Genomic DNA, 22,669 nt, shown 5'->3' on the forward strand with positions numbered 1-22,669 from the left:
TTATTCATATTTACCGGGATTATACAGGAGCCAAAATGAGTACGTGACATTAAAATGTAATGTATACTTTAAGTTATGATATGAAGTGTATTTACTTAAATATTGTGTACTTTACAGGTGTAGTAACGCTTCACTGAAAAGAGTGCGTGTTACCCTTAATACTTCTGTAATGGTACAGTCCGAAACGCCCACTTTTCCCCGCGAAAAGACGGCCCGGGCGCGCCAATTGCTTATAGCATCCATCGGACTCTTGCTAGGCTGCGCCGTCCTTCTTCCTCCCTCCGCTTTTAGACTATTATAGCTCACTTTTAAAGCTAGTTTGGCCTAGGTTTTAAGCCTTTTTTATAGATAAGTCACAGCATGCCAGCCAGGACTTCCTTGTCGTTGCCAGAGGATGTCAGGAAAAGGTAAGCGTTTCCGCCAATAGCTGTAGCTAAGGTTTGGTGGCGCGGCCTGTCAGCGGGTGAGGGCGCGCGGGAGGGATTTGGCGCCACGGTGGTAAACAAAAGATGTAAGCCATGGTTTTTACCTCTTTTCCTTTTGTTTTTACCCTTTAAAGGCTGCAAGTGCTGGACGATGGCAGCTCTTCAGACGAGGTAAGTGTCGGTGCAACATTATGCACAATAGAAACAAAATGTTAACATCTAAATACCCAGTTTAGGTTCTCTATTCTTGTAACACTGTCTTATAAATAGTCAATCTCAATGGCAATGACATTCATTCATTTATTTATTTATCTCCTTCATTGATGCGCATTTTTGATCAATAGACAATTAAAGTCTAACAACAAAACACACATTTACACACCTACACTGCAAAAAGTCAGTGTTCAAAAACAAGGGAAAAAAAATACATAAATAAGCGGTATTTTATTTGAACGAAGCAAAATTATCTGCCAATAGAACAAGAAAATTTGGCTTGTCAAGACTTTCCAAAACGAGGATGATTAAACTTAGACTTAAAAAATCTTTATTGTCCCTGAGGGGCAATTTGGTTTGCAGCAGTAGTCATTAAAAACAATGTTCAACAGTAAAAAACAAGGTATAACTAAGGATGATGTTCGAAACCGGTTCTCTCGGTTGTTCGATAAGAAAAGAACCGATTCCATGGACTCGAATCCCTTTTTGAGAACCGGTTCCCGTTATCGAGGCCACTATAGTAAAGAAAAAGAGTTTGTTCTTTATTCGAAACCCTGGGAACGAATCCCGTCCCACAAGAAATGCCCTGTGGGACAAAACACACATTTACACACCTACACTGCAAAAAGTCAGTGTTCAAAAACAAGGGAAAAAAATACATAAATAAGAGGTATTTTATTTGAACGAAGCAAAATTATCTGCCAATAGAACAGGAACATTCGGCTTGTCAAGACTTTTCCAAAACAAGCAAAATTAGACTTAGAAAATCTTTGTTGTCCCCGAGGGGCAATATGGTTTGCAGCAGTAGTCATTAAAAACAATGTTCAGTAAAAAACAAGGTACAACTAGGGATGATGTTCGAAGCCGGTTTTCCTGGTTGTTCGATAAGAAAAGAACCGATTCCATGGACTCGAATCCCTTTTTGAGAACCGGTTCCCGTTATCGAGGCCACTATATTAAAGAAAAAGAGTTTGTTCTTTATTCGAAACCCTGGGAACGAATCCAGTCCCACAGGAAATGCCCTGTGGGACATCACAGGAAATGCCCTGTGGGACATCACAAGAAATGACGTAGCTCAGTCGTTAGAGTGAGCTACGTCATTTCCTGTGATGTCACACAAGCCGCAAAAATAATGGACCGGAAAAAACGCCTCAAGGCATGGCTATTCACCTATAGTGATTACAGAGACATGTTGTTTTTGTGTTACTGTATATATATGTTTTCTGAAAAATCCCACTTAATATACTTTGGGTAACAACAGTCAATATTTATTTATTTTATTTTTTTAGGGGGGTAACAGTCAATATTTATGTATTTTTTTATTTTTCTCATAAAATAAATGTGAGCTTTTGTTAAACCAAATATTGTGTTTTTTTCCATATACAACAACCTATCTCGATTCGGTAAGAGGATTCGATAATGGGCTCGAACTCGATAATTTCTTATCAAACATCATCCCTAGGTACAACAGTAAAAAACGAGGTACAACAGTTAAAAAACGAGGTACAACCGTAAGAACGAGGTACAAATACACAAAATACTACAACATACAAACAATCAAACTAATCATCACATGTCTCTTCCCACTAAAGTGACTGCATAGCAGCTAAGCTTGCTTAAGAAGCTCATTTATAAAGGCAACAGCTGCGCTAACCTCAATGAACCCAAAAATACCTTTTTAAAATAAGTATATTCTCACTAATAACAAGTGCACTTTTCTTGGTAGAAAAAAAATGAGACCTTTTTGCTCAATATGTTGAAAAATATTCTTAAATAAAGTAAATTCTAGTGCCATTATCTTGTCATAATGATATGCCCTCGGCATCATGATTTTTTTTTTCATGCTTGAAGTAAGAAATGATTACTTTATAAAAGTAGTTTTATACTTGTGAGTGTTGATGACACAGCTTTGCAACAGTTGATATTCTAGTTTCAAGCATGTTTTACTCAATATAGCTCATCAAATCTCAGCAAACAAGCTGTAATATCTTACTGATATCATTTAGGACCAAAACACTTAAAACAAGTAAAACACTCTAAAATAAAATCTGCTTAGTGAGAAGAATTATCTTATCAGACAGAAAATAAGCAAATATCACCCTTATTTGAGATATTTCATCTTACTTAGATTTCACTTTTTGCAGTGTATGCTTGAGAAGGAACAGGATGAAGAAAGTCTTATATTTCCTGCCCCCTTCAACGTAATAAGTAGTTAATGGATAGCCCAGGGGCCGTACTTATCAAGCTTCTTAGAATTACTCCTAAGAAGTCTGCTAAGAGTTGACTTAAGAGTAAATAAATTCTTCGCTGAAAGCTGCACTTAAAAGTTAGTTATCAAGCGTCTTACTCACACTTTCAGCCAAGTGTATGACTGAATCTTAAGTGTCACACTCAGAGCTGAATTACGACATTACTATGTGCCGTAAACGGAATTTTAGGTGACGTCATTTCTGTGTCCATAGAAATGACCAATCACGGAATGGAATTCGTTGTCTAAGAATAAAGAAATATCTTGGAAATATTTAAGTGGACAATGGGAGTGTATATTTTGACAATAAACTACAAAATAATACAAAACAAACTAGTCCCCGCCGGCACTCACGCTACCGCTCCCTCTCTTCTATCGCCCACACACTCACTGACGTCACTCACCTCACGGCCACACACATACGCTACTGTCATAACATTTTCTTTCCAATTCATTAATTAGGCAACTAATTTGAAACTGGTGTGGGTGGCTCTATATATACTAGCCCAGTGCAGACACATGCAGAAATCAACAAGGAATCGAAAAGTATTAAATCTGTGACAAAAATAATATCCGCTCTGTCTAAACGATACCGTTTGATCAGCTGCTCGTCATCAAAAAAAAAAACCCATTGTTTCGTTCCCTGAACGTTGGCGCACGTCTCTCTCGCCTCAGTGCCATCCCCCGCTGGCAACTCCTAACCACTTAAGACACCTCTGAAGGTCTCTTAAATATCGTGGAGAGTAGGAGTGATTCTTAGACTTAAGAACGTTGATAAAAAGCTTTTATTCTTAAGTTTGAGAGTAGGACTACATTTCGCAAATTCTCAGGACTTAAGTGTAAAATGGCACTCTAAGAAGCTTGATAAGTACGGCCCCAGATTCACAGGCATACAAACCAAACAAATACATCCAAATATTATGAAAACAAACAAAAAACAAGTGCAAAAACTTCATGAAGTACAAACCGAACAAAAAATAATATACACTTCAAGGGATTATACAAAACCAGACAAAAAATAAGTAAAATAATAACTATAAAGCAAAATGTCCATATGATCTTATTGTTCTGTCTTTATATATTTTTTTCAATTGGAATATATTTCTACAATCTTTTATCTCATTGTAAATTAAAATTAAAAAAAATTAAAGGCCTACTGGAAGCCACTACTAGCGACCACGCAGTCTGATAGTTTATATATCAATGATGAAATCTTAACATTGCAACACATGCCAATACGGCCGGGTTAACTTATAAAGTGATATTTTAAAATTCCCGCCACACTTCCGGTTGAAAAACTCCTTTGGATATGATTTATGCGCGTGACGTCACAAAATCCACGGAAGTGGTTGGAACCCATTGACCCGATACAAAAACCTCTTGTTTTCTTCGACATAATTCCACAGTATTCTGGACATCTGTGTTGGTGAATCTTTTGCAATTTGTTTAATGAACAATGGAGGCTGCAAAGAAGAACGTTGTAGGTGGGATCGATCGGTGTATTAGTGGCTAAGTACAATACTTACAGCAACACAACAAGGACTACTTACTACGCCTAGCCGATGCTTGCCGCCAAACCCACGGATGAAGTCCTTCGTCGCGCCGTTGATCGCTGGAACGCAGGTGAGCACGGCTGTTGATGGGAAGATGAGGGCTGGCTGGCGTAGGTGGAGCGCTAATGTTTTTATCATAGTTCTGTGAGGTCCGGTTGCTAAGTTGCTAAATTAGCCTTAGCGTCGTTAGCAACAGCATTGTTAAGCCTTACCAGGCTGAGAATTTTTAACCGTGTAGTTACATGTACATGGTTTAATAGTATTGTTGATCTTCTGTCTATCCTTCCAGTCAGGGGTTTATTTCTTTTGTTTCTATCTGCATTTGAGAACGATGCTATCACGTTAGCTCAATAGCTAAGTGTGTCACCGATGTATTGTCGTGGAGATAAAAGTCACTTTAAATGTCCATTTTGCCTTCTCGACTCTCATTTTCAAGAGGATATAGTATCCGAGGTGGTTTAAAATACAAATCTGTGATCCACAATAGAAAAAGGAGAGAGTGTGGAATCCAATGAGCCAGCTTGTACCTAAGTTACGGTCAGAGCGAAAAAAGACACGTCCTGCACTCCACTCTAGTCCTTCACTGTAACGTTCCTCATCTACGAATCTTTCATCCTCGCTCAAATTAATGGGGTAATCGTCGCTTTGTCGCTCCGAATCTCTCTCGCTCCATTGTAAACAACGGGGAATTGTGAGGAATACTAGCTCCTGTGACGTCACGCTACTTCCGCTACAGGCAAGGCTTTTTTTTTATCAGCGAGCAAAAGTTGCGAACTTTATCGTCGATTTTCTCTACTAAATCCTTTCAGCAAAAATATGGCAATATCGCGAAATGATCAAGTGTGACACAGAATGGATCTGCTATTCCCGTTTAAATAAAAAAAATTCATTTCAGTAGGCCTTTAAAGCTCCATTCAATTTATATTAAGGAGGTTGTTTTTTTTGTAACAATAATATAGCCTTTACTAACTTATGATAGCACAGCACTCTAATGTATTAAAAAACATGAGTAAACAACAGTGTTGGGCGCTAGGAATTTTCAAAATGGGGTCCCAGGGGCCCCATCGAGTCATAAAAATGGGGTGCCACTTTTTTGCAAGCGTTTTTGAAAATAAATGATAAACATTATCCTGTAATATCTCACATTCTATATTGTGTTTTGGAAAAAAGGTTGTCATGACTGTTAAGTCATTAAAAAAAAAAATACAAAAAACTTTTATGTAAATGTATTCAGTTCTAAACATTCATTCACTTTTAAATCTTTTTTTCTATATTTTTATTAAGCTGTAAGTTTAATTATTTCATTATAAAAGTGTCTTGCTTGGGTCATGAAATGATGCTAATGGTGTGCCAGGGCATACATACATTATTTATTTAACGCTTAAATCTCTAGAGTCTACATCAACTTCACATCCATCCCTCAATTCTATTCTTGTAACAATGTCTTATAAATAGTCAATCTCATTGCCAACAATATCAATTAAAGCTCCATTCCATTTATACTAAGGAGTTATTTTGTATAAATAATACAGCCTTTACTAACTTATGATAGCACAGCACAATATTGCATAAAAAACATGAATAAACAACAGTGTTGGGTGCTGGGAATTTTCAAAATGGGGTCCCAGGGGCCCCATCAAGTCATACAAATGGGGTCCCACTTTTTTGCAAGCGTTTTTGAAAATAAATGATAAACATTATCCTGTTATATCTCACATTCTGTATTGTTTTGGTAAAAAGGTTGCCATGAACGTTACTTAAGTCATAAAAAAAATTAATACAAAAGAAAACTCATTTTTATGCATATGTAAATGTATTCAGTTATAAACATTCATTCACTTTCTTCTTTCCTTCATGGATCTAAACTTTACCACTGCTGGTAGTTTTTTCTATATTTGTATTTAATAAGTTGTAGGTATATTTATTTCAGTATTAAAGTGTTTTGTTTGGGTTATGAAATGATGATAATGGTGTGCCAGGGCATACATACATTATTTATTTAACACTTAAATCTCTATAGAGTCTACATCAACTTCAGATCTATCCCTCAGTTTTTTGTTTTTTGTTTTATGTTGTTTTTTTTGTTTTTCTTCCCTTTTTGTCAAGGAAATGGCAAAATATGCAAAATCTTCCACAGAAAATATTTTTCCAAAGTGTAATATTTGATGTGAAGTAATCGCACGCAGCCTTGGATAGGTCAATAATTCATAAAAACATTGATTTTGATTCATTATGTTTTGAGCAATGACAATTTTAAAGAAAAAAAAACAGCTTTGTTTTATTAGTCAACATTGCAACTTTTTCTAAATTACATTTCACCTGTAAGCTTCTTTTTTTATTCCACTTTTATGTTTTTTTTTATTTTAATAGTATTTTTAGAATGTGCCGAGGGCCTTTAAAACATTAGCTGTAGGCCGCAAATGGCACTTTTGACACCCCTGCTATAGATAATAACAAATGACATGTGATAAGTCTATGGATAAAAAGTTGATCATAACGCACAGTCAGCATCTCTGCTTCAGTAAACAAAGACGGTGACGGTGCCAACATGTCAGCCACTTCGCCAAAAGACTCCTTTTGAACACTCCTCGCACATGAACACTTCAAAAGGCACATAGTTGACCTACAAAGTATGTTTTTGGGGTGGAGGAGTCTGTTATCAGTTCATGATAACTGCTGCTTCAATGTTAGGCTTAGATTTGAGCAGATTTTCCCTATTTTTCCTACAGACAGCATTTGGTGAGCTCAAACAACAAGGCTATGGATTGATTCACACTGGTTTTCTTTTTGAAAAACTGGAAAATTGATCTTGAAAGTCCTTAAAAAGTGCTTGAATTTGGCCATGGAAAGGGCGTAGGAAGCCTGTATATCGCCTAAGTGTGTAATGCGCAGTGGCACGCGGCTGTGCTCATTCAGTCACTTTGTCATTTGTTTATTTAAGGAGTTTACTGAATGAGTCACTCGGTATTGAAAAAGAGCAAGTTTATGCATCCTTTTATTGCAGGCTATTTGGTTGAATATAAATAATGGCATCATTTGTTCCGTTCTCTGATTTTAACATTTAAAACATTTACTAGACACTAGGGCTGCAACTAACGATTAATTTGATCATCGATTAATCTGTCGATTATTACTTCGATTAATAATCGGATAAAAGAGACAAACTACATTTCTATCCTTTCCAGTATTTTATTGGAAAAAAAACAGCATACTAGCACCATACTTATTTTGATTATTGTTTCTCAGCTGTTTGTACATGTTGCAGTTTATAAATTAGGGTTTATAAAATAAATAAAATTGCCTCTGCGCATAGCATAGATCCAACGAATCGATGACTAAATTAATCGGCAACTATTTTTTTAATCGATTAGTTGTTGCAGCCCTACTAGACACTAGTGCTGTCCCGATACCAATATTTTGGTACCGGTACCAAATCTTATTTCGATACTTTTCTAAATAAAGGACACCACAAGAAATGGCATTATTGACTTTATTTTTTTTTTTTAGAATAAGTTATTTATTACATTTTAACAGAAGTGTAGCTAGAACATGTTAAAACAGAAAGTAGGCAGATATTAACAGTAAATGAACAAGTAGATTACTAATTCATTTTCTACCACTTGTCCTTAATAATGTTGACAAAATAATAAGTAGATAAATGACACAATATGTTACTGCAGACTAATTAGGAGTCTTTGTTTGTTTACTTACTACTAAAAGACAAGTTGTCTAGTATGTTTACTATTTTATTTAAGGACTACATTGCAATAATAAACATATGTTTCATGTACCCTAAGATTGTTTTGTTCAAATAAAGCCAATTATGACATTTTTTGTGGTCCCCTTTATTTAGAAAAGTACCAAAATAATTTTAGTGCCAATACCAAAATATTGGTATCGTTACCACACTACACCAGCCTGAATTTTACAATCAGTATAATCGCACATCACAAGTAAAAAGAGCTAAACCTTATTTTTGCTACTTGTGTGGTGTTCGGGTCCGCGGGACCCGTTTTTAATTTTTTATTAAAAGAAAAATGATACAATTAATTAATTTTTCAAACTTAGACTCACTGACTTTGGCTCATTTTCTGTGAAGAACATATATCAGAATATTTAATATTTAATGACCACACACCATACACCCCCCCCCCTACACATTTCTATTACATATAAGATGCTCGGGTCCACTGGACCCGGGGCTAATAGAAGTGTGGAAATTGATGTTCTGTGTACCACACACACACACACACACAGCAGGCCTAGACAGGAGGAGGACAGAGTGTAGGTACACAGAACATCAGAGGGTCAAATGTGCGAGAAAATGAGAGCAGACAGTGTTGACAAACAATGTTGCAACCTTGTGTGGGAACCGCAGGTGCAGAAACACAAAAGAAGAATCCCTGTGGGATGCAGAAACTGGCAGAGACATTTTCCGTGCAACGTTCATATTGTTGTTACTCAGCCAGCATTTGTGGGTCTGATGGACCCGTTGCGTTTTGTGGCTTTTAATGCCTCACAATCAAACACTTTTATGTTAAAATACTGAACAGATGTTTAACGGGTCCATCAGACCCACAAACGCTGGCTGAGTAACAACAATATGAACATTAAACAAGGGTTAAAGGCCTACTGAAAGCCACTACTAGCGACCACGCAGTCTGATAGTTTATATATCAATGATGAAATCTTAACATTGCAACACATGCCAATACGGCCGTGTTAACTTATAAAGTGACATTTTAAATTTCCCGCTAAACTTCCGGTTGAAAACGTCTATGTATGATGACGTATGCGCGTGACGTCAATGGTTGATACGGAAGTATTCGGACACCATTGTATCCAATACAAAAAAGCTCTGTTTTCATCGCAAAATTCCACAGTATTCTGGACATCTGTGTTGGTGAATCTTTTGCAATTTGTTTAATGAACAATGAAGACTGCAAAGAAGAAAGCTGTAGGTGGGATCGGTGTATTAGCGGCTGGCTGCAGCAACACAACCAGGAGGACTTTGACTTGGGTAGCAGACGCGCTATCCGACGCTAGCCGCCGACCGCATTGATGATCGGGTGAAGTCCTTCGTCGCTCCGTCGATCGCTGGAACGCAGGTGAGCACGGGTGTTGAGCAGATGAGGGCTGGCTGGCGTAGGTGGAGAGCTAATGTTTTTAGCATAGCTCTGTGAGGTCCCGTTGCTAAGTTAGCTTCAATGGCGTCGTTAGCAACAGCATTGTTAAGCTTCGCCAGGCTGGAAAGCATTAACCGTGTAGTTACATGTCCATGGTTTAATAGTATTGTTGATCTTCTGTCTATCCTTCCAGTCAGGGGTTTATTTCTTTTGTTTCTATCTGCAGTTAAGCCCGATGCTATCACATTAGCTCCGTAGCTAAAGTGCTTCGCCGAGATAAAAGTCACTGTGAATGTCCATTTCGCGTTCTCGACTCATTTTCAAGAGGATATAGTATCCGAGGTGGTTTAAAATACAAATCCGTGATCCACAATAGAAAAAGGAGAAAGTGTGGAATCCAATGAGCCAGCTTGTACCTAAGTTACGGTCAGAGCGAAAAAAGATGCGTCCTGCAGTCTAGTCCTTCACTCTCACGTTCCTCATCCAGAAATCTTTCATCCTGGCTCAAATTAATGGGGTAATCGTCGCTTTCTCGGTCCAAATCGCTCTCACTTCTGGTGTAAACAATGGGGAAATGTGAGGAGCCTTTCAACTTGTGACGTCACGCTACTTCCTGTACAGGCAAGGCTTTTTTGTTTATCAGCGAGCAAAAGTTGCGAACTTTATCGTCGATGTTCTCTACTAAATCCTTTCAGCAAAAATATGGCAATATCGCGAAATGATCAAGTACGACACATAGAATGAATCTGCTATCCCCGTTTGAATAAAAAAAATTCATTTCAGTAGGCCTTTAAACTAGTTTGACTCATCAGCGCCTCCGCTGCCTGTCTGCGTGTACTGCACTATTCTGCATCAAGACGCAAATTGATCAACGTAAACTTCCGCACACAGGATCACGTGAAGGAGAAGCTGAAGCTGGTGCAAGACTTCCTGCATGCCGACGCTCAGGACGTGCTCGCCGGCCTGGAGGAGAAGATGAAGACCTCAGAAATTTCAATGGTGAGTTTCGCTTCGTGGAAACTTCCGGCGAGGTTCAAACTCTGGCCGTCTCTCCTCCAGGACGACTACGTCTCTAAGGTGAAAGCCCTGCTGGGCAAAGAGCTCCGCTTGGAAAACGGCGAGCCCAAAGGAAAAACCAACGGCCACGCCAACGGCTCCCACAAAGAGGAGGACGAAGGCGACGCCGGCATGGACGTGGAGGAGGACGTCAAGTCGCCCGGCGCTCGAGGGAAAGGCGGCCGGAGGAGCAAAGCTGACAACAAAAGTAGGCCGTTTGAGCCTCTTAAGATGCGCACGTTTGGATGGGATTGTGATCTTTGGATCTTTCCAGAGTCTCCGGCCAGCTCCAGGGTGACGAGAAGTGGCGGCAACCAACCGACCATCCTGTCCATGTTCTCCAAAGTGTGCGTTTCCATCCTCTTTACATTTAATGGTTGCTAAAAAGTTTTACTGCAGAGTTTCCTATGTAACTGATTGCGGCCTAAATGCTATTCAAAGATCCTCTATCAGGTAGGGGTGTAACGGTACACAAAAATTTCGGTTCGGTACGTACCTCGGTTTAGAGGTCACGGTTCGGTTCATTTTCGGTACAGTAAGAAAACAAAATATAAATTTTTTGGGTTATTTATTTACCAAATGTGTAAACAATGGCTTTATCCTTTTAACATTGGGAACACTATAATGATTCTGCCCACGTTAATCCACATTAAACTGCCTCAAGTTGATGCTCAGATTAAATACAATGACAAAACTTTTCTTCTACATATAAAAAGTGCAACATTAAACAGTTTCAAGTCAACTCATCATGCTTAATTTATTACAGCATTTGGGAAGCATATGTAAATGTTATATTTTTATCAACATGTGATAGCAGGGACCCTGCCATTCAAAACTAGGCTGCTACATTACTAATGAGTAATGTTACTATAGCTGGAAAAAAATAGTACAATAGCAATAGGAGAGACTATTCATCCCTGAACACCATGGAGTTCATGTAGGCTTAATGATGCACTTACATTATTATGTCAACTATCAGAGACAGAAACTCTTCATTTAACATAATGTCCGTTTTTGCTGCTTCAACACAGCTCAATCAACACAGAAAAAGGTCAAGTGAAATAATACACACTGCTGATTGGCTGTTACCGCTCTGAATACGCACTGCTGATTGGCTGCTACCGCTCTGTTTGTAACCAATCAGATGGTTGTGTGGGTGGGACAATGATGGGTGCTGTGTAGAGTACTGACAGAGACAGAAGGAAGCGAAGGCGGCTACTTAAAGACCTACTGAAAGCCACTACTAGCGACCACGCAGTCTGATAGTTTATATATCAATGATGAAATCTTAACATTGCAACACATGCCGATACGGCCGGGTTAACTTATAAAGTGACATTTTAAAATTCCCGCCACACTTCCGGTTGAAAAACTCCTTTGGATATGATTTATGCGCGTGACGTTACAAAATCCACGGAAGTGGTTGGACCCCATCGACCCGATACAAAAACCTCTTGTTTTCTTCGACAAAATTCCACAGTATTCTGGACATCTGTGTTGGTGAATCTTTTGCAATTTGTTTAATGAACAATGGAGGCTGCAAAGAAGAACGTTGTAGGTGGGATCGATCGGTGTATTAGTGGCTAAGTACAATACTTACAGCAACACAACAAGGACTACTTACTACGCCTAGCCGATGCTTGCCGCCAAACCCACGGATTAAGACCTTCGTCGTGCCGTCGATCGCTGGAACGCAGGTGAGCACGGCTGTTGATGGGAAGATGAGGGCTGGCTGGCGTAGGTGGAGCGCTAATGTTTTTATCATAGCTCTGTGAGGTCCGGTTGCTAAATTAGCCTTAGCGTCGTTAGCAACAGCATTGTGAAGCCTTACCAGGCTGAGAATTTTTAACCGTGTAGTTACATGTACATGGTTTAATAGTATTGTTGACCAACATTTGCGGCAAGAACACGCCGTGACCGCCCTTGACTTTTTACTTGTTAATGGACAAGGGATGTAACAATAAACAGTATAATGATAATTTGTGATAATTCCCGACGGTTAGTAATACCGTTTTAATGACAGAAAAAAACGTTATTTATTAATGCATTTTCGGCAACACGAAATCAGGCGCATGCGCAATAGCCTCGTTTGGCTTGATAATCATGGTGGACTAACTACACAGACTTTGCTCGGGAGATTTCCCCTCGGATTAAACGGAGCCAAGCGCTTGGTTTAGCCTCATTTTCCCTCGCTTCCCGCCGTGCGTTTAAGAGCGCACTGCTGTGTTTAGATGGAGACAGGTGTGGACAATATTGTCCTCACACAAAGTATACAGCGAAGGAGAAAACTGATTGATGTTTTGCAGCAGGCGATGTGTCGTGAATGTTGTCACAACTTGTTTATAAAGTCTTTACTTTGTTTACTGGGATGTTCACTCCTTTATTTAACTGCAAACTGTATCAATGTTCAAATAACATCAACACTAGCTATAATGTTTTGTCATCATCGAATTGAACGCAGGCGGTGAAGATTGTTTATTTGATGTGAGAGGTGTCACTCCGGGTTTTTTTGGTTGTTGGCCAAACTGTTGTACTGAACCACTAGGAGGCGTTGGAGAAGAACACAGCTTGTTTATTAGACTTCATCGTCATTAGCCAAACTGCTTTGTGTTTTATTTTGATATCAAAAAGTAAACACCGGGTTTTTGTTTACATTAATTTAGTTTTTTTCATGTGACATCATTTTGTTAATGTGTTATGGTGTATAGTTAATTCCTGTACGACATATTTCTGCTCAAACTGTTAATGGATCTGTCCCGATACGTCATCTACATGATGTACATAGTTTAAAAAAAAAGTAATTAAATTAAAAACTCTCGGAAAAAAAATACTTTGCCTTTGTGCCCTAAAATATGAGCCCTCCTCTAAGGCAACACTTGCCTTGACCTTCAAGTAAAAATTTGAGGCCTGATTTCAGTGTTATGATTTGACTTGTGAAAGTTTGAAACCCTAATTTTTTCCCCAATATTTGTTGTTTCAGTCAGAAGCGTAAGTCCGAAGACCTGAATGGCGTAGAAGAAGCCGCCAACGGACAAAGTGAAGTAAAACCAGATGAAGTTGCTGAGGAGGTGAGTCATCTTCCTCCTCCTGCAGGCTGCAGACCGCTTGCCTCACCCTTGGCATAATCCCTATTTTCTTGTTATTGTCTAATGTAGTCTCGGGAGGAGAAGCGTCTCAAAGTGGAGTCTGATGAGCAGTAAGTAGGCACTTCTGAAGATGGCGCCTCATGAAGTGGTTTGTAATACACTGAATTTCGATAGGTCTTCTCCTGAAGAAGCCAAAACTGAGAGCAAGACTGTTGCTGCTGCAAAGGTAACAACATTAAAATTAATTATCTCGGGATTTTTATAAATGTTTTTGTATTTATTTTTTATAGACTCCGCCTCCAAAATGCCCAGATTGCAGGCAATATTTGGACGACTCAGACCTCAAGTTCTTTCAAGGGGATCCCGACAATGCGGTGAGACTACTCAGTGTTGGCGTCAACGCACTTTTTGTGTCTTTTTACGCATTGAAATCAGAAAGGACGCGGATTATTATTAAACATTTTTTACTGCCTGTTTTTTATTTTTTATTTTATTTGCTCGATTATCGCTTTCCGCCGGTGTTTTGTTTTGTTTATATTTGCCGGATCAAATTTCCGTCCCTGTTTATTGCCTTTTTATTGGCCGTAAATTTTGATTCGCCGAAAGTTTTCTCAATGACAAATACTGCCTCAGTTTGTACTTAGACAACTTTAGCGCAAGGGGAGTGTAAAGTCAACCTTTTTAACTTCATCCTGTGCCATGCCTCCAGTAAATGACTTGTTTGTGAGTCCATGGAAACTTCACTTTTATCTCCCGCTGGATCGACATCGTTTAGGATGAAGACAGGTTAGCTGTTAGCTTCAAGCTAACCAGCACCCGACCAGACTCTTCCACCCCAAAAACATACTTTGTAGGTCAACAAAGAACATTAAGAGCACTATATATAATTATATAAGGCGCACTGTCTAGTTTTGAGAGTCTACACGTATCTCTTATGTGCGACCGCCATCCACTGGCCACACTTATCATTACACCATGTACCAAATAAAATAGCTTCGAGGTTGGTAAGCACAACCAGAATTATTCCGTACATTAGGAGCACTATATATAATTATATAAGGCGCGCTGTCGAGTTTTGAGAGTCTACACATATCTCTTATGTGCGACGGCCATCCACTGGCCACACTTATCATTACACCATGTACCAAATAAAATAGCTTCGAGGTTGGTAAGCACTACCAGAATTATTCCGTACATTAGGAGCACTATATATAATTATATAAGGCGCACTGTCGAGTTTTGAGAGTCTACACGTATCTCTTATGTGTGACTGCCATCTGCTGGTCACACTTATTACATCATGTACCAAATGAAATAGCTTTGAGGTTGGTAAGCACAACCAGAATTATTCCGTACATTAGGAGCACTATATATAATTATATAAGGCGCACTGTCGAGTTTTGAGAGTTTACACGTATCTCTTATGTGCCACTGCCATCCACTGGCCACACTTATCATTACACCATGTACCAAATAAAATAGCTTTGAGGTTGGTAAGCACAACCAGAATTATTCCGTACATTAGGAGCACTATATATAATTATATAAGGCGCACTGTCGAGTTTTGAGAGTCTACACGTATCTCTTATGTGTGACTGCCATCTACTGGTCACACTTATTACATCATGTACCAAATAAAATAGCTTCGAGGTTGGTAAGCACAACCAGAATTATTCCGTACATTAGGAGCACTATATATAATTATATAAGGCGCACTGTCGAGTTTTGAGAGTTTACACGTATCTCTTATGTGCGACTGCAATCCACTGGCCACACTTATCTATACACCATGTACCAAATAAAATAGCTTCGAGGTTGGTAAGCACAACCAGAATTATTCCGTACATTAGGAGCACTATATATAATTATATAAGGCGCACTGTCGAGTTTTGAGAGTTTACACGTATCTCTTATGTGCAACTGCCATCCACTGGCCACACTTATCATTACACCATGTACCAAATAAAATAGCTTCGAGGTTGGTAAGCACAACCAGAATTATTCCGTACATTAGGAGCACTATATATAATTATATAAGGCGCACTGTTGAGTTTTGAGAAAATGAAAGGATTTTAAGTGCGCCTAATAGTCCGAAAAATACGGTACATTTTTCTATGTCCAATTCTGCTTGCTATACGTTGCGACTTGGGACGGAACATTAGCCGGAACGCCGCTGCTGGCACGGACTGAGGGGTCACGCAGGACACACGCATTTAAAACAAATAGTGCCGTTTAAGGAAATGTTCATAAACTTATTACCGCGTTGACTTTCACGTTCAACATGGCCTTCCCGCAGCTGGATGAGCCGGAGATGTTGACGGACGAGCGACTCTCTCTCTTTGACGCCAACGAGGACGGCTTCGAGAGCTACGAGGATCGTCCACAGCACAGGATCACAAACTTCAGGTGAGGGGAATCAAAGTTTGCTTCCTCTGGGAAAAAAAGTGTGCCACTATTTTTTTTTTTTTAAAAATCCCCCTCTCAAATTAGTGTGTACGACAAGCACGGCCATCTTTGTCCGTTTGACGCCGGTCTGATTGAGAAGAACGTGGAGCTCTACTTCAGCTGTGCTGTCAAACCCATCTACGACGACAACCCCTGCATGGATGGTGAGACACCTCATTAGGGACACCTGCACCGTTTAATGCTTGTGTCAACTTCAGCTGCTTGGATGTGATTCCAATATCCTTCTACAACATTAACAGTCTTTGTCATTTAGTTTGACATAAAAGGAAGGAAAACATGATTTTTAGCTTCTTTTTTTTTTTCTTTTTTTTTAAAGGATTTTTTAAAATGTATTATTTGAACAATTAAATTGCTGAAGGAATTGTTTTTTTCATCATGTTTTTTTAACAAATAGACTTAGACAAACTTTAATGATCCACAAGGGAAATAGTTCCACACAGTAGCTCAGTTACAAAGGATGGAAAGGATAATGCAGGTATAAAGTAGACTAAAAATGTACTGTAGTAGCAATATAAAATATAACATGTAATATTTATATATTATATATACAGTATATGATATATTATATTTTTATATAATATATACAATATATAACTTAAATAGGTTCTGTTTGTTTCGTTAAAAGAAGAAAGATGGTACATTTGTTGTTACGGTAGGAAAACTGTCAGCTAAGTTGCCAGAATAAAACAATAACTTGTACTGTTTTTCCACTCACACTATAATATTGTAAAAACCAATGTCAATTTAACACAAAAATTCTAAGCTGCCGATTTTTCACGTAAAACCCCCCAAAAAACAGTGGTATTGTTCTTCCATTTACCATAAAATGTTGTAAAACACTTATTTTACAGTAAAATTTTGTAAACGTAAAGTTTTTACTGTAAAATCGACAGTCTACTTAAAACAATACATATAATTAATAATGAAATCCAGAGGCAAATTCATACATTATTCACTAGGGATGTCCGATAATATCGGACTGCCGATATCATCGGCCGATTAATGCTTAAAAAAGTAATATCGGAAATTATCGGTATCGGTCTCAAAAAGTACAATTTATGACTTTAAAAGGCCGCTGTGTACACGGACGTAGGGAGAAGTACAGAGCGCCAATAAACCTTAAAGGCACTGCCTTTGCGTGCCAGCCCAGTCACATAATATCTACGGCTTTTCACACACACAAGTGAATGCAACGCATACTTGGTCAACAGCCATACAGGTCACACTGAGGGTGGACGTATAAACAACTTTAACACTGTTACAAATATGCGCCACACTGTGAACCCACACCAAACAAGAATGACAAACACATTTCGGGAGAACATCCGCACCGTAACACAACATAAACACAACAGAACAAATACCCAGAACCCCTTGCAGCACTAACTGTTCCGGGACGCTACAATATACACACCCCGCCCACCTTAACCTCCTCATGCTCTCTCAGGGAGAGCATGTCCCAAATTCCAAGCTGCTGTTTTGAGGCATGTTATAAAAAAAAATAATGCACTTTGTGACTTCAATAATAAATATGGCAGTGCCATGTTGGCATTTTTTTTCCATAACTTGAGTTGATTTATTTTGGAAAACCTTGTGACATTGTTTAATGCATCCAGCGGGGCATCACAACAAAATTAGGCATAATAATGTGTTAATTCCACCACTGTATACATCAGTATCGGTTGATATCGGAATCTGTAATTAAGAGTTGGACAATATCGGGTATCGGCAAACATCTCTATTATTCAGTGTTACAAGTGGCCCTCTGATGGCAGCCATAAATGCCATGTGGCCCTCAATGAAAACCACTTTGACATCCCTGCTCTAAACAGTTTTTCATGCTCGTACTATGAAAAATATTTCATATATAATTCATAATTGCAAAAATTAATTTACCACGGTCAAGCCCAAAATGTAATATAATTTTAATTTTCTTTTACACGAGCAATCAAAACATCCATCTATTTTCTACCGCTCGTCCCTTTTGGGGTCGCGGGGGGTGCTGGAGCCTATCTCGGCTGCATTCGGGCGGAAGGCGCGGTACACCTTGGACAAGTCGCCACCTCATCACAAGGCCAATACAGATAGATTTGAACCTTTCCACTTAAATATCATTAAAGGCCTACTGAAATGAATTTTTTTTATTTATACGGGGATAGCAGATCCATTCTATGTGTCATACTTGTTAATTTCGTGATATTGCCATATTTTTGCTGAAAGGATTTAGTAGAGAACATCGACGATAAAGTTCGCAACTTTTGGTCGCTAATAAAAAAAACCTTGCCTGTACCGGAAGTAGCGTGACGTCACAGGCTGAAGGACTCCTCACATTTCCCCATTGTTTACACCAGCAGCGAGAGCGATTTGGACCGAGAAAGTGACGATTACCCCATTAATTTGAGCCAGGATGAAAGATTCGTGGATGAGGAAAGTGAGAGTGAAGGACTAGAGTGCAGTGCAGGACGTATCTTTTTTCGCTCTGACCGTAACTTAGGTACAAGCTGGCTCATTGGATTCCACACTTTCTCCTTTTTCTATTGTGGATCACGGATTTGTATTTTAAACCACCTCGGATACTATATCCTCTTGAAAATGAGAGTCGAGAACGCGAAATGGACATTCACTGTGACTTTTATCTCCACGACAATACATCGGTGAAGCACTTTAGCTACGGAGCTAATGTGATAGCATCGTGCTTAAATGCAGATAGAACAGGGGTGGGCAATTAATTTTTACCGGGGGCTGCATGAGCAACCCGAGCACTGCTGGAGGGCCACACCGACAATATTTCAATTCAATTTTGCTTAAAATATTTTTGATATACCGTAAGATAGATAATAATAATAATAATATTTTCATTTAACCTAACTTATCTTTATACAAAAGCAGATGGCTTTTGATGGTTTTATTTGTAACACTTTCTTACACAACACTTCCGGATGTATAATACAATGCAAAAATTTCAATTTCTGTCACTTTATCCTGCATCCTCTTTGTTGTGAACGTAGCACGCCTGTAAGGTGATTGGCGAAGAAGGAGGAAGCGTTGCTGTTGCGGAAATGAGGAGTGAGGATAGATGTGCGTGTGGAAAGAACGAGATAAGTTGAGCTGTGTTAGTATAGGTTGCTCAATAAAAGTTTAAAAAGAGCGTCAGACTTGGGTTAGGGTTAAGGGTTCATCTCAAAGTCCTCCTGGTTGTGTTGCTGCAGCCAGCCACTAATACACCGATCCCACCTACAACTTTCTTCTTTGCAGTCTTCATTGTTCATTAAACAAATTGCAAAAGATTCCCCAACACAGATGTCCAGAATACTGTGGAATTTTGCGATGAAAACAGAGCTTTTTTGTATTGGATTCAATGGTGTCCGAATACTTCCGTATCAACCATTGACGTCACGCGCATACGTCATCATACATAGACGTTTTCAACCGGAAGTTTAGCGGGAAATTAAAAATTGCACTTTATAAGTTAACCCGGCCGTATTGGCATGTGTTGCAATGTTAAGATTTCATCATTGATGTATAAACTATCAGACTGCGTGGTCGGTAGTTGTGGCTTTCAGTAGGCCTTCAAGTCCTCTTAGTCAGGACAAAAAACCAAGTTGGTTTAGGAACTTGAAAAATTCCCGGTTTTCCGCAAATTCCGTAATACCATTTTTCAATTCAACATTTCTTGACGGATTTAAACAACTCCAACACCAACCAATTCAACTCATTCAGGACATTCATGTTCCTAATCAAAACATATTTAATACAACACAACAAAGTATACGTTTTTGTCTTCAAGGTGGCGTTCCTGCAAAGAAACTTGGCCCCATCAATGCCTGGTGGATTACTGGATTTGACGGTGGAGAAAAAGCTCTAATCGGTTTCACGACAGGTATTGCAACGCTTTTTTTTCTTCTCGTTCCAGATGTTTGCTCACTCTGCGGTTTTCCCTCAAAACGTTTTTTGTGTGTGTTATGTTCAGCGTTTGCCGAGTACATCCTGATGCATCCCAGCGAGGAGTATTCGCCCATCTTTGCCTTGATGCAGGAGAAGATCTACATGAGCAAAATCGTGGTGGAGTTCCTTCAGAAGAACCCGGACGTTTCTTACGAGGACCTTCTCAACAAGATTGAGGTGAGGACAAAGGCGGCTTCAAATCCCTTTGCACAGTTCGTTAAAAAAACAATACAAATCTTTCAGACCACAGTGCCCCCTTGTGGGCTCAACTTCAACTGCTTCACCGAGGACACGCTGCTGCGCCACGCCCAGTTCGTGGTGGAGCAGGTGGAGAGCTACGACGAGGCGGGCGACTCGGATGAGCAGCCCATCATTGTCACGCCGTGCATGCGCGACCTCATTAAGCTGGCGGGCGTCACGCTGGGCAAGAGGTACGGCGCCCCCCAGGGGTGAATGTCAACGACTGTAAATGCTCTAATTATAGCTGGGATCTTTTATTTCCTTACAATAATAATCACCCCGCCTTTGCAGTTACAACAAGTTAACTTTCATATACGATTCAGAGTAGGGCTGGGCGATATTGATGTAAAAGTATATCTGTGGAGGTTGCCCTCCTGTGGGTTCTTCTGACCACAAAGATGCTCTCGTGGGCCCTCTAGTCTGGGTAACAAGTCTTTTATTTTCATATAGCGGTAGGGTTTTGCTTTCCAGCAAAATGTCTCTCGGTCTCATGCGTCCGCTCACCAGCCACTCCAACCACGTCTCTCGTTCCGGCTGCTGCTAATGAGGGCGACAGGTTATTAGATAACAAGCCCCAGCTGGGCAATCTACTCACCTGCCGCTGACTTCGAGGTTCCGGTCCTTACACACCCCGCTCTGCGGCAGGCCCGCAGACCCCCCCCACCCCACCCCCCCTCCACAATATCTCTATGCTTTTACTTAATATATCGCCCAGCCCTACACCATAATAATACTCGTATGTTTAATGCGCAGACAATCCATCAAGCGGTGCGGCTTCGTAGCTTACCGAAGTCGTACTAAAAACATTTTGACAGATTTTTGAGTGCCGTGTGTAATGTTCTATATTTTCAATGGAACATTTAAAGTTGTGGTGTTTACTGCCATCATATTGCAGTCTACACGTCTCTCTTATGTGTGACTGCCATCGTAATGCAGTCTACACGTCTCTCTTATGTGTGACTGCCATCGTATTGCAGTCTACACGTCTTTCTTATGTGTGACTGCCATCGTATTGCAGTCCACACGTATCTCTTATGTGTGACTGCCATTGTATTGCAGTCTACACGTCTCTTGTGTGACTGCCATCGTATTGCAGTCTACATGTATCTCTTATGTGTGACTGCCATCGTATTGCAGTCTACACGTCTATCTTATGTGTGACTGCCATCATATTGCAGTCTACACGTCTATCTTATGTGTGACTGCCATCGTATTGCAGTCTACACGTATCTTTTATGTGTGACTGCCATCGTATTGCAGTCTACACGTATCTCATGTGTGACTGCCATCATATTGCAGTCTACACGTCTATCTTGTGTGACTGCCATCGTATTGCAGTCTACACGTATCTCTTGTGTGACTGCCATCGTATTGCAGTCCACACGTATCTCTTATGTGTGACTGCCATCGTATTGCAGTCTAAACGTATCTCTTATGTGTGACTGCCATCGTATTGCAGTCTACATGTATCTCTTATGTGTGACTGCCATCGTATTGCAGTCTACATGTATCTCTTATGTGTGACTGCCATCGTATTGCAGTCTACATGTATCTCTTATGTGTGACTGCCATCGTATTGCAGTCTACACGTATCTCTTATGTGTGACTGCCATCGTATTGCAGTCTACACGTGTCTCTTATGTGTGACTGCCATCGTATTGCAGTCTACACGTATCTCTTATGTGTGACTGCCATCATATTGCAGTCTACACGTCTATCTTATGTGTGACTGCCATCATATTGCAGTCTACACGTATCTCTTATGTGTGACTGCCATCGTATTGCAGTCTACACGTATCTCTTATGTGTGACTGCCATCGTATTGCAGTCTACACGTATCTCTTATGTGTGACTGCCATCATATTGCAGTCTACACGTCTATCTTGTGTCTGCCATCATATTGCAGTCTACACGTATCTCTTGTGTGACTGCCATCTTATTGCAGTCTACACGTATCTTACGTGTGACTGCCGTCGTATTGCAGTCTACACGTATCTCTGATGTGTGACTGCCATCGTATTGCAGTCTACACGTATCTCTTACGTGTGACTGCCATCGTATTGCAGTCTACACGTCTCTCATGTGTGACTGCCATCGTATTGCAGTCTACATGTATCTCTTATGTGTGACTGCCATCGTATTACAGTCTACACGTATCTCTTATGTGTGACTGCCATCGTATTGCAGTCTACACGTATCTCTTATGTGTGACTGCCATCGTATTGCAGTCTACACGTATCTCTTATGTGTGACTGCCATCGTATTGCAGTCTGCACGTATCTCTTATGTGTGACTGCCATCGTATTGCAGT

The 22,669-nt window shown here is 39.8% G+C and overlaps 1 protein-coding gene across 1 annotated transcript in view; it reads left to right on the forward strand.

Moving 5' to 3' along the window:
• The first annotated feature begins 233 nt into the window (after positions 1–233).
• Positions 234–22,669, forward strand: part of dnmt1 (DNA (cytosine-5-)-methyltransferase 1) — a 61,430-nt gene continuing 38,994 nt past the window's right edge. The window contains exons 1-14 of the mRNA XM_062049907.1: positions 234–407; positions 560–596; positions 10,457–10,564; positions 10,625–10,829; positions 10,896–10,968; positions 13,602–13,689; positions 13,777–13,817; positions 13,882–13,933; positions 13,998–14,081; positions 16,004–16,113; positions 16,198–16,316; positions 19,961–20,053; positions 20,144–20,295; positions 20,362–20,549. Of these exons, the coding sequence (XP_061905891.1) occupies positions 361–407; positions 560–596; positions 10,457–10,564; positions 10,625–10,829; positions 10,896–10,968; positions 13,602–13,689; positions 13,777–13,817; positions 13,882–13,933; positions 13,998–14,081; positions 16,004–16,113; positions 16,198–16,316; positions 19,961–20,053; positions 20,144–20,295; positions 20,362–20,549 (1,397 nt within the window). The 5' untranslated portion in view covers positions 234–360. The remainder of the gene's footprint in view (positions 408–559; positions 597–10,456; positions 10,565–10,624; positions 10,830–10,895; positions 10,969–13,601; positions 13,690–13,776; positions 13,818–13,881; positions 13,934–13,997; positions 14,082–16,003; positions 16,114–16,197; positions 16,317–19,960; positions 20,054–20,143; positions 20,296–20,361; positions 20,550–22,669) is intronic.

The sequence above is a fragment of the Entelurus aequoreus genome, linkage group LG06 (assembly GCF_033978785.1).
Source record: "Entelurus aequoreus isolate RoL-2023_Sb linkage group LG06, RoL_Eaeq_v1.1, whole genome shotgun sequence".
In the NCBI taxonomy this organism is placed as follows: domain Eukaryota; kingdom Metazoa; phylum Chordata; class Actinopteri; order Syngnathiformes; family Syngnathidae; genus Entelurus; species Entelurus aequoreus.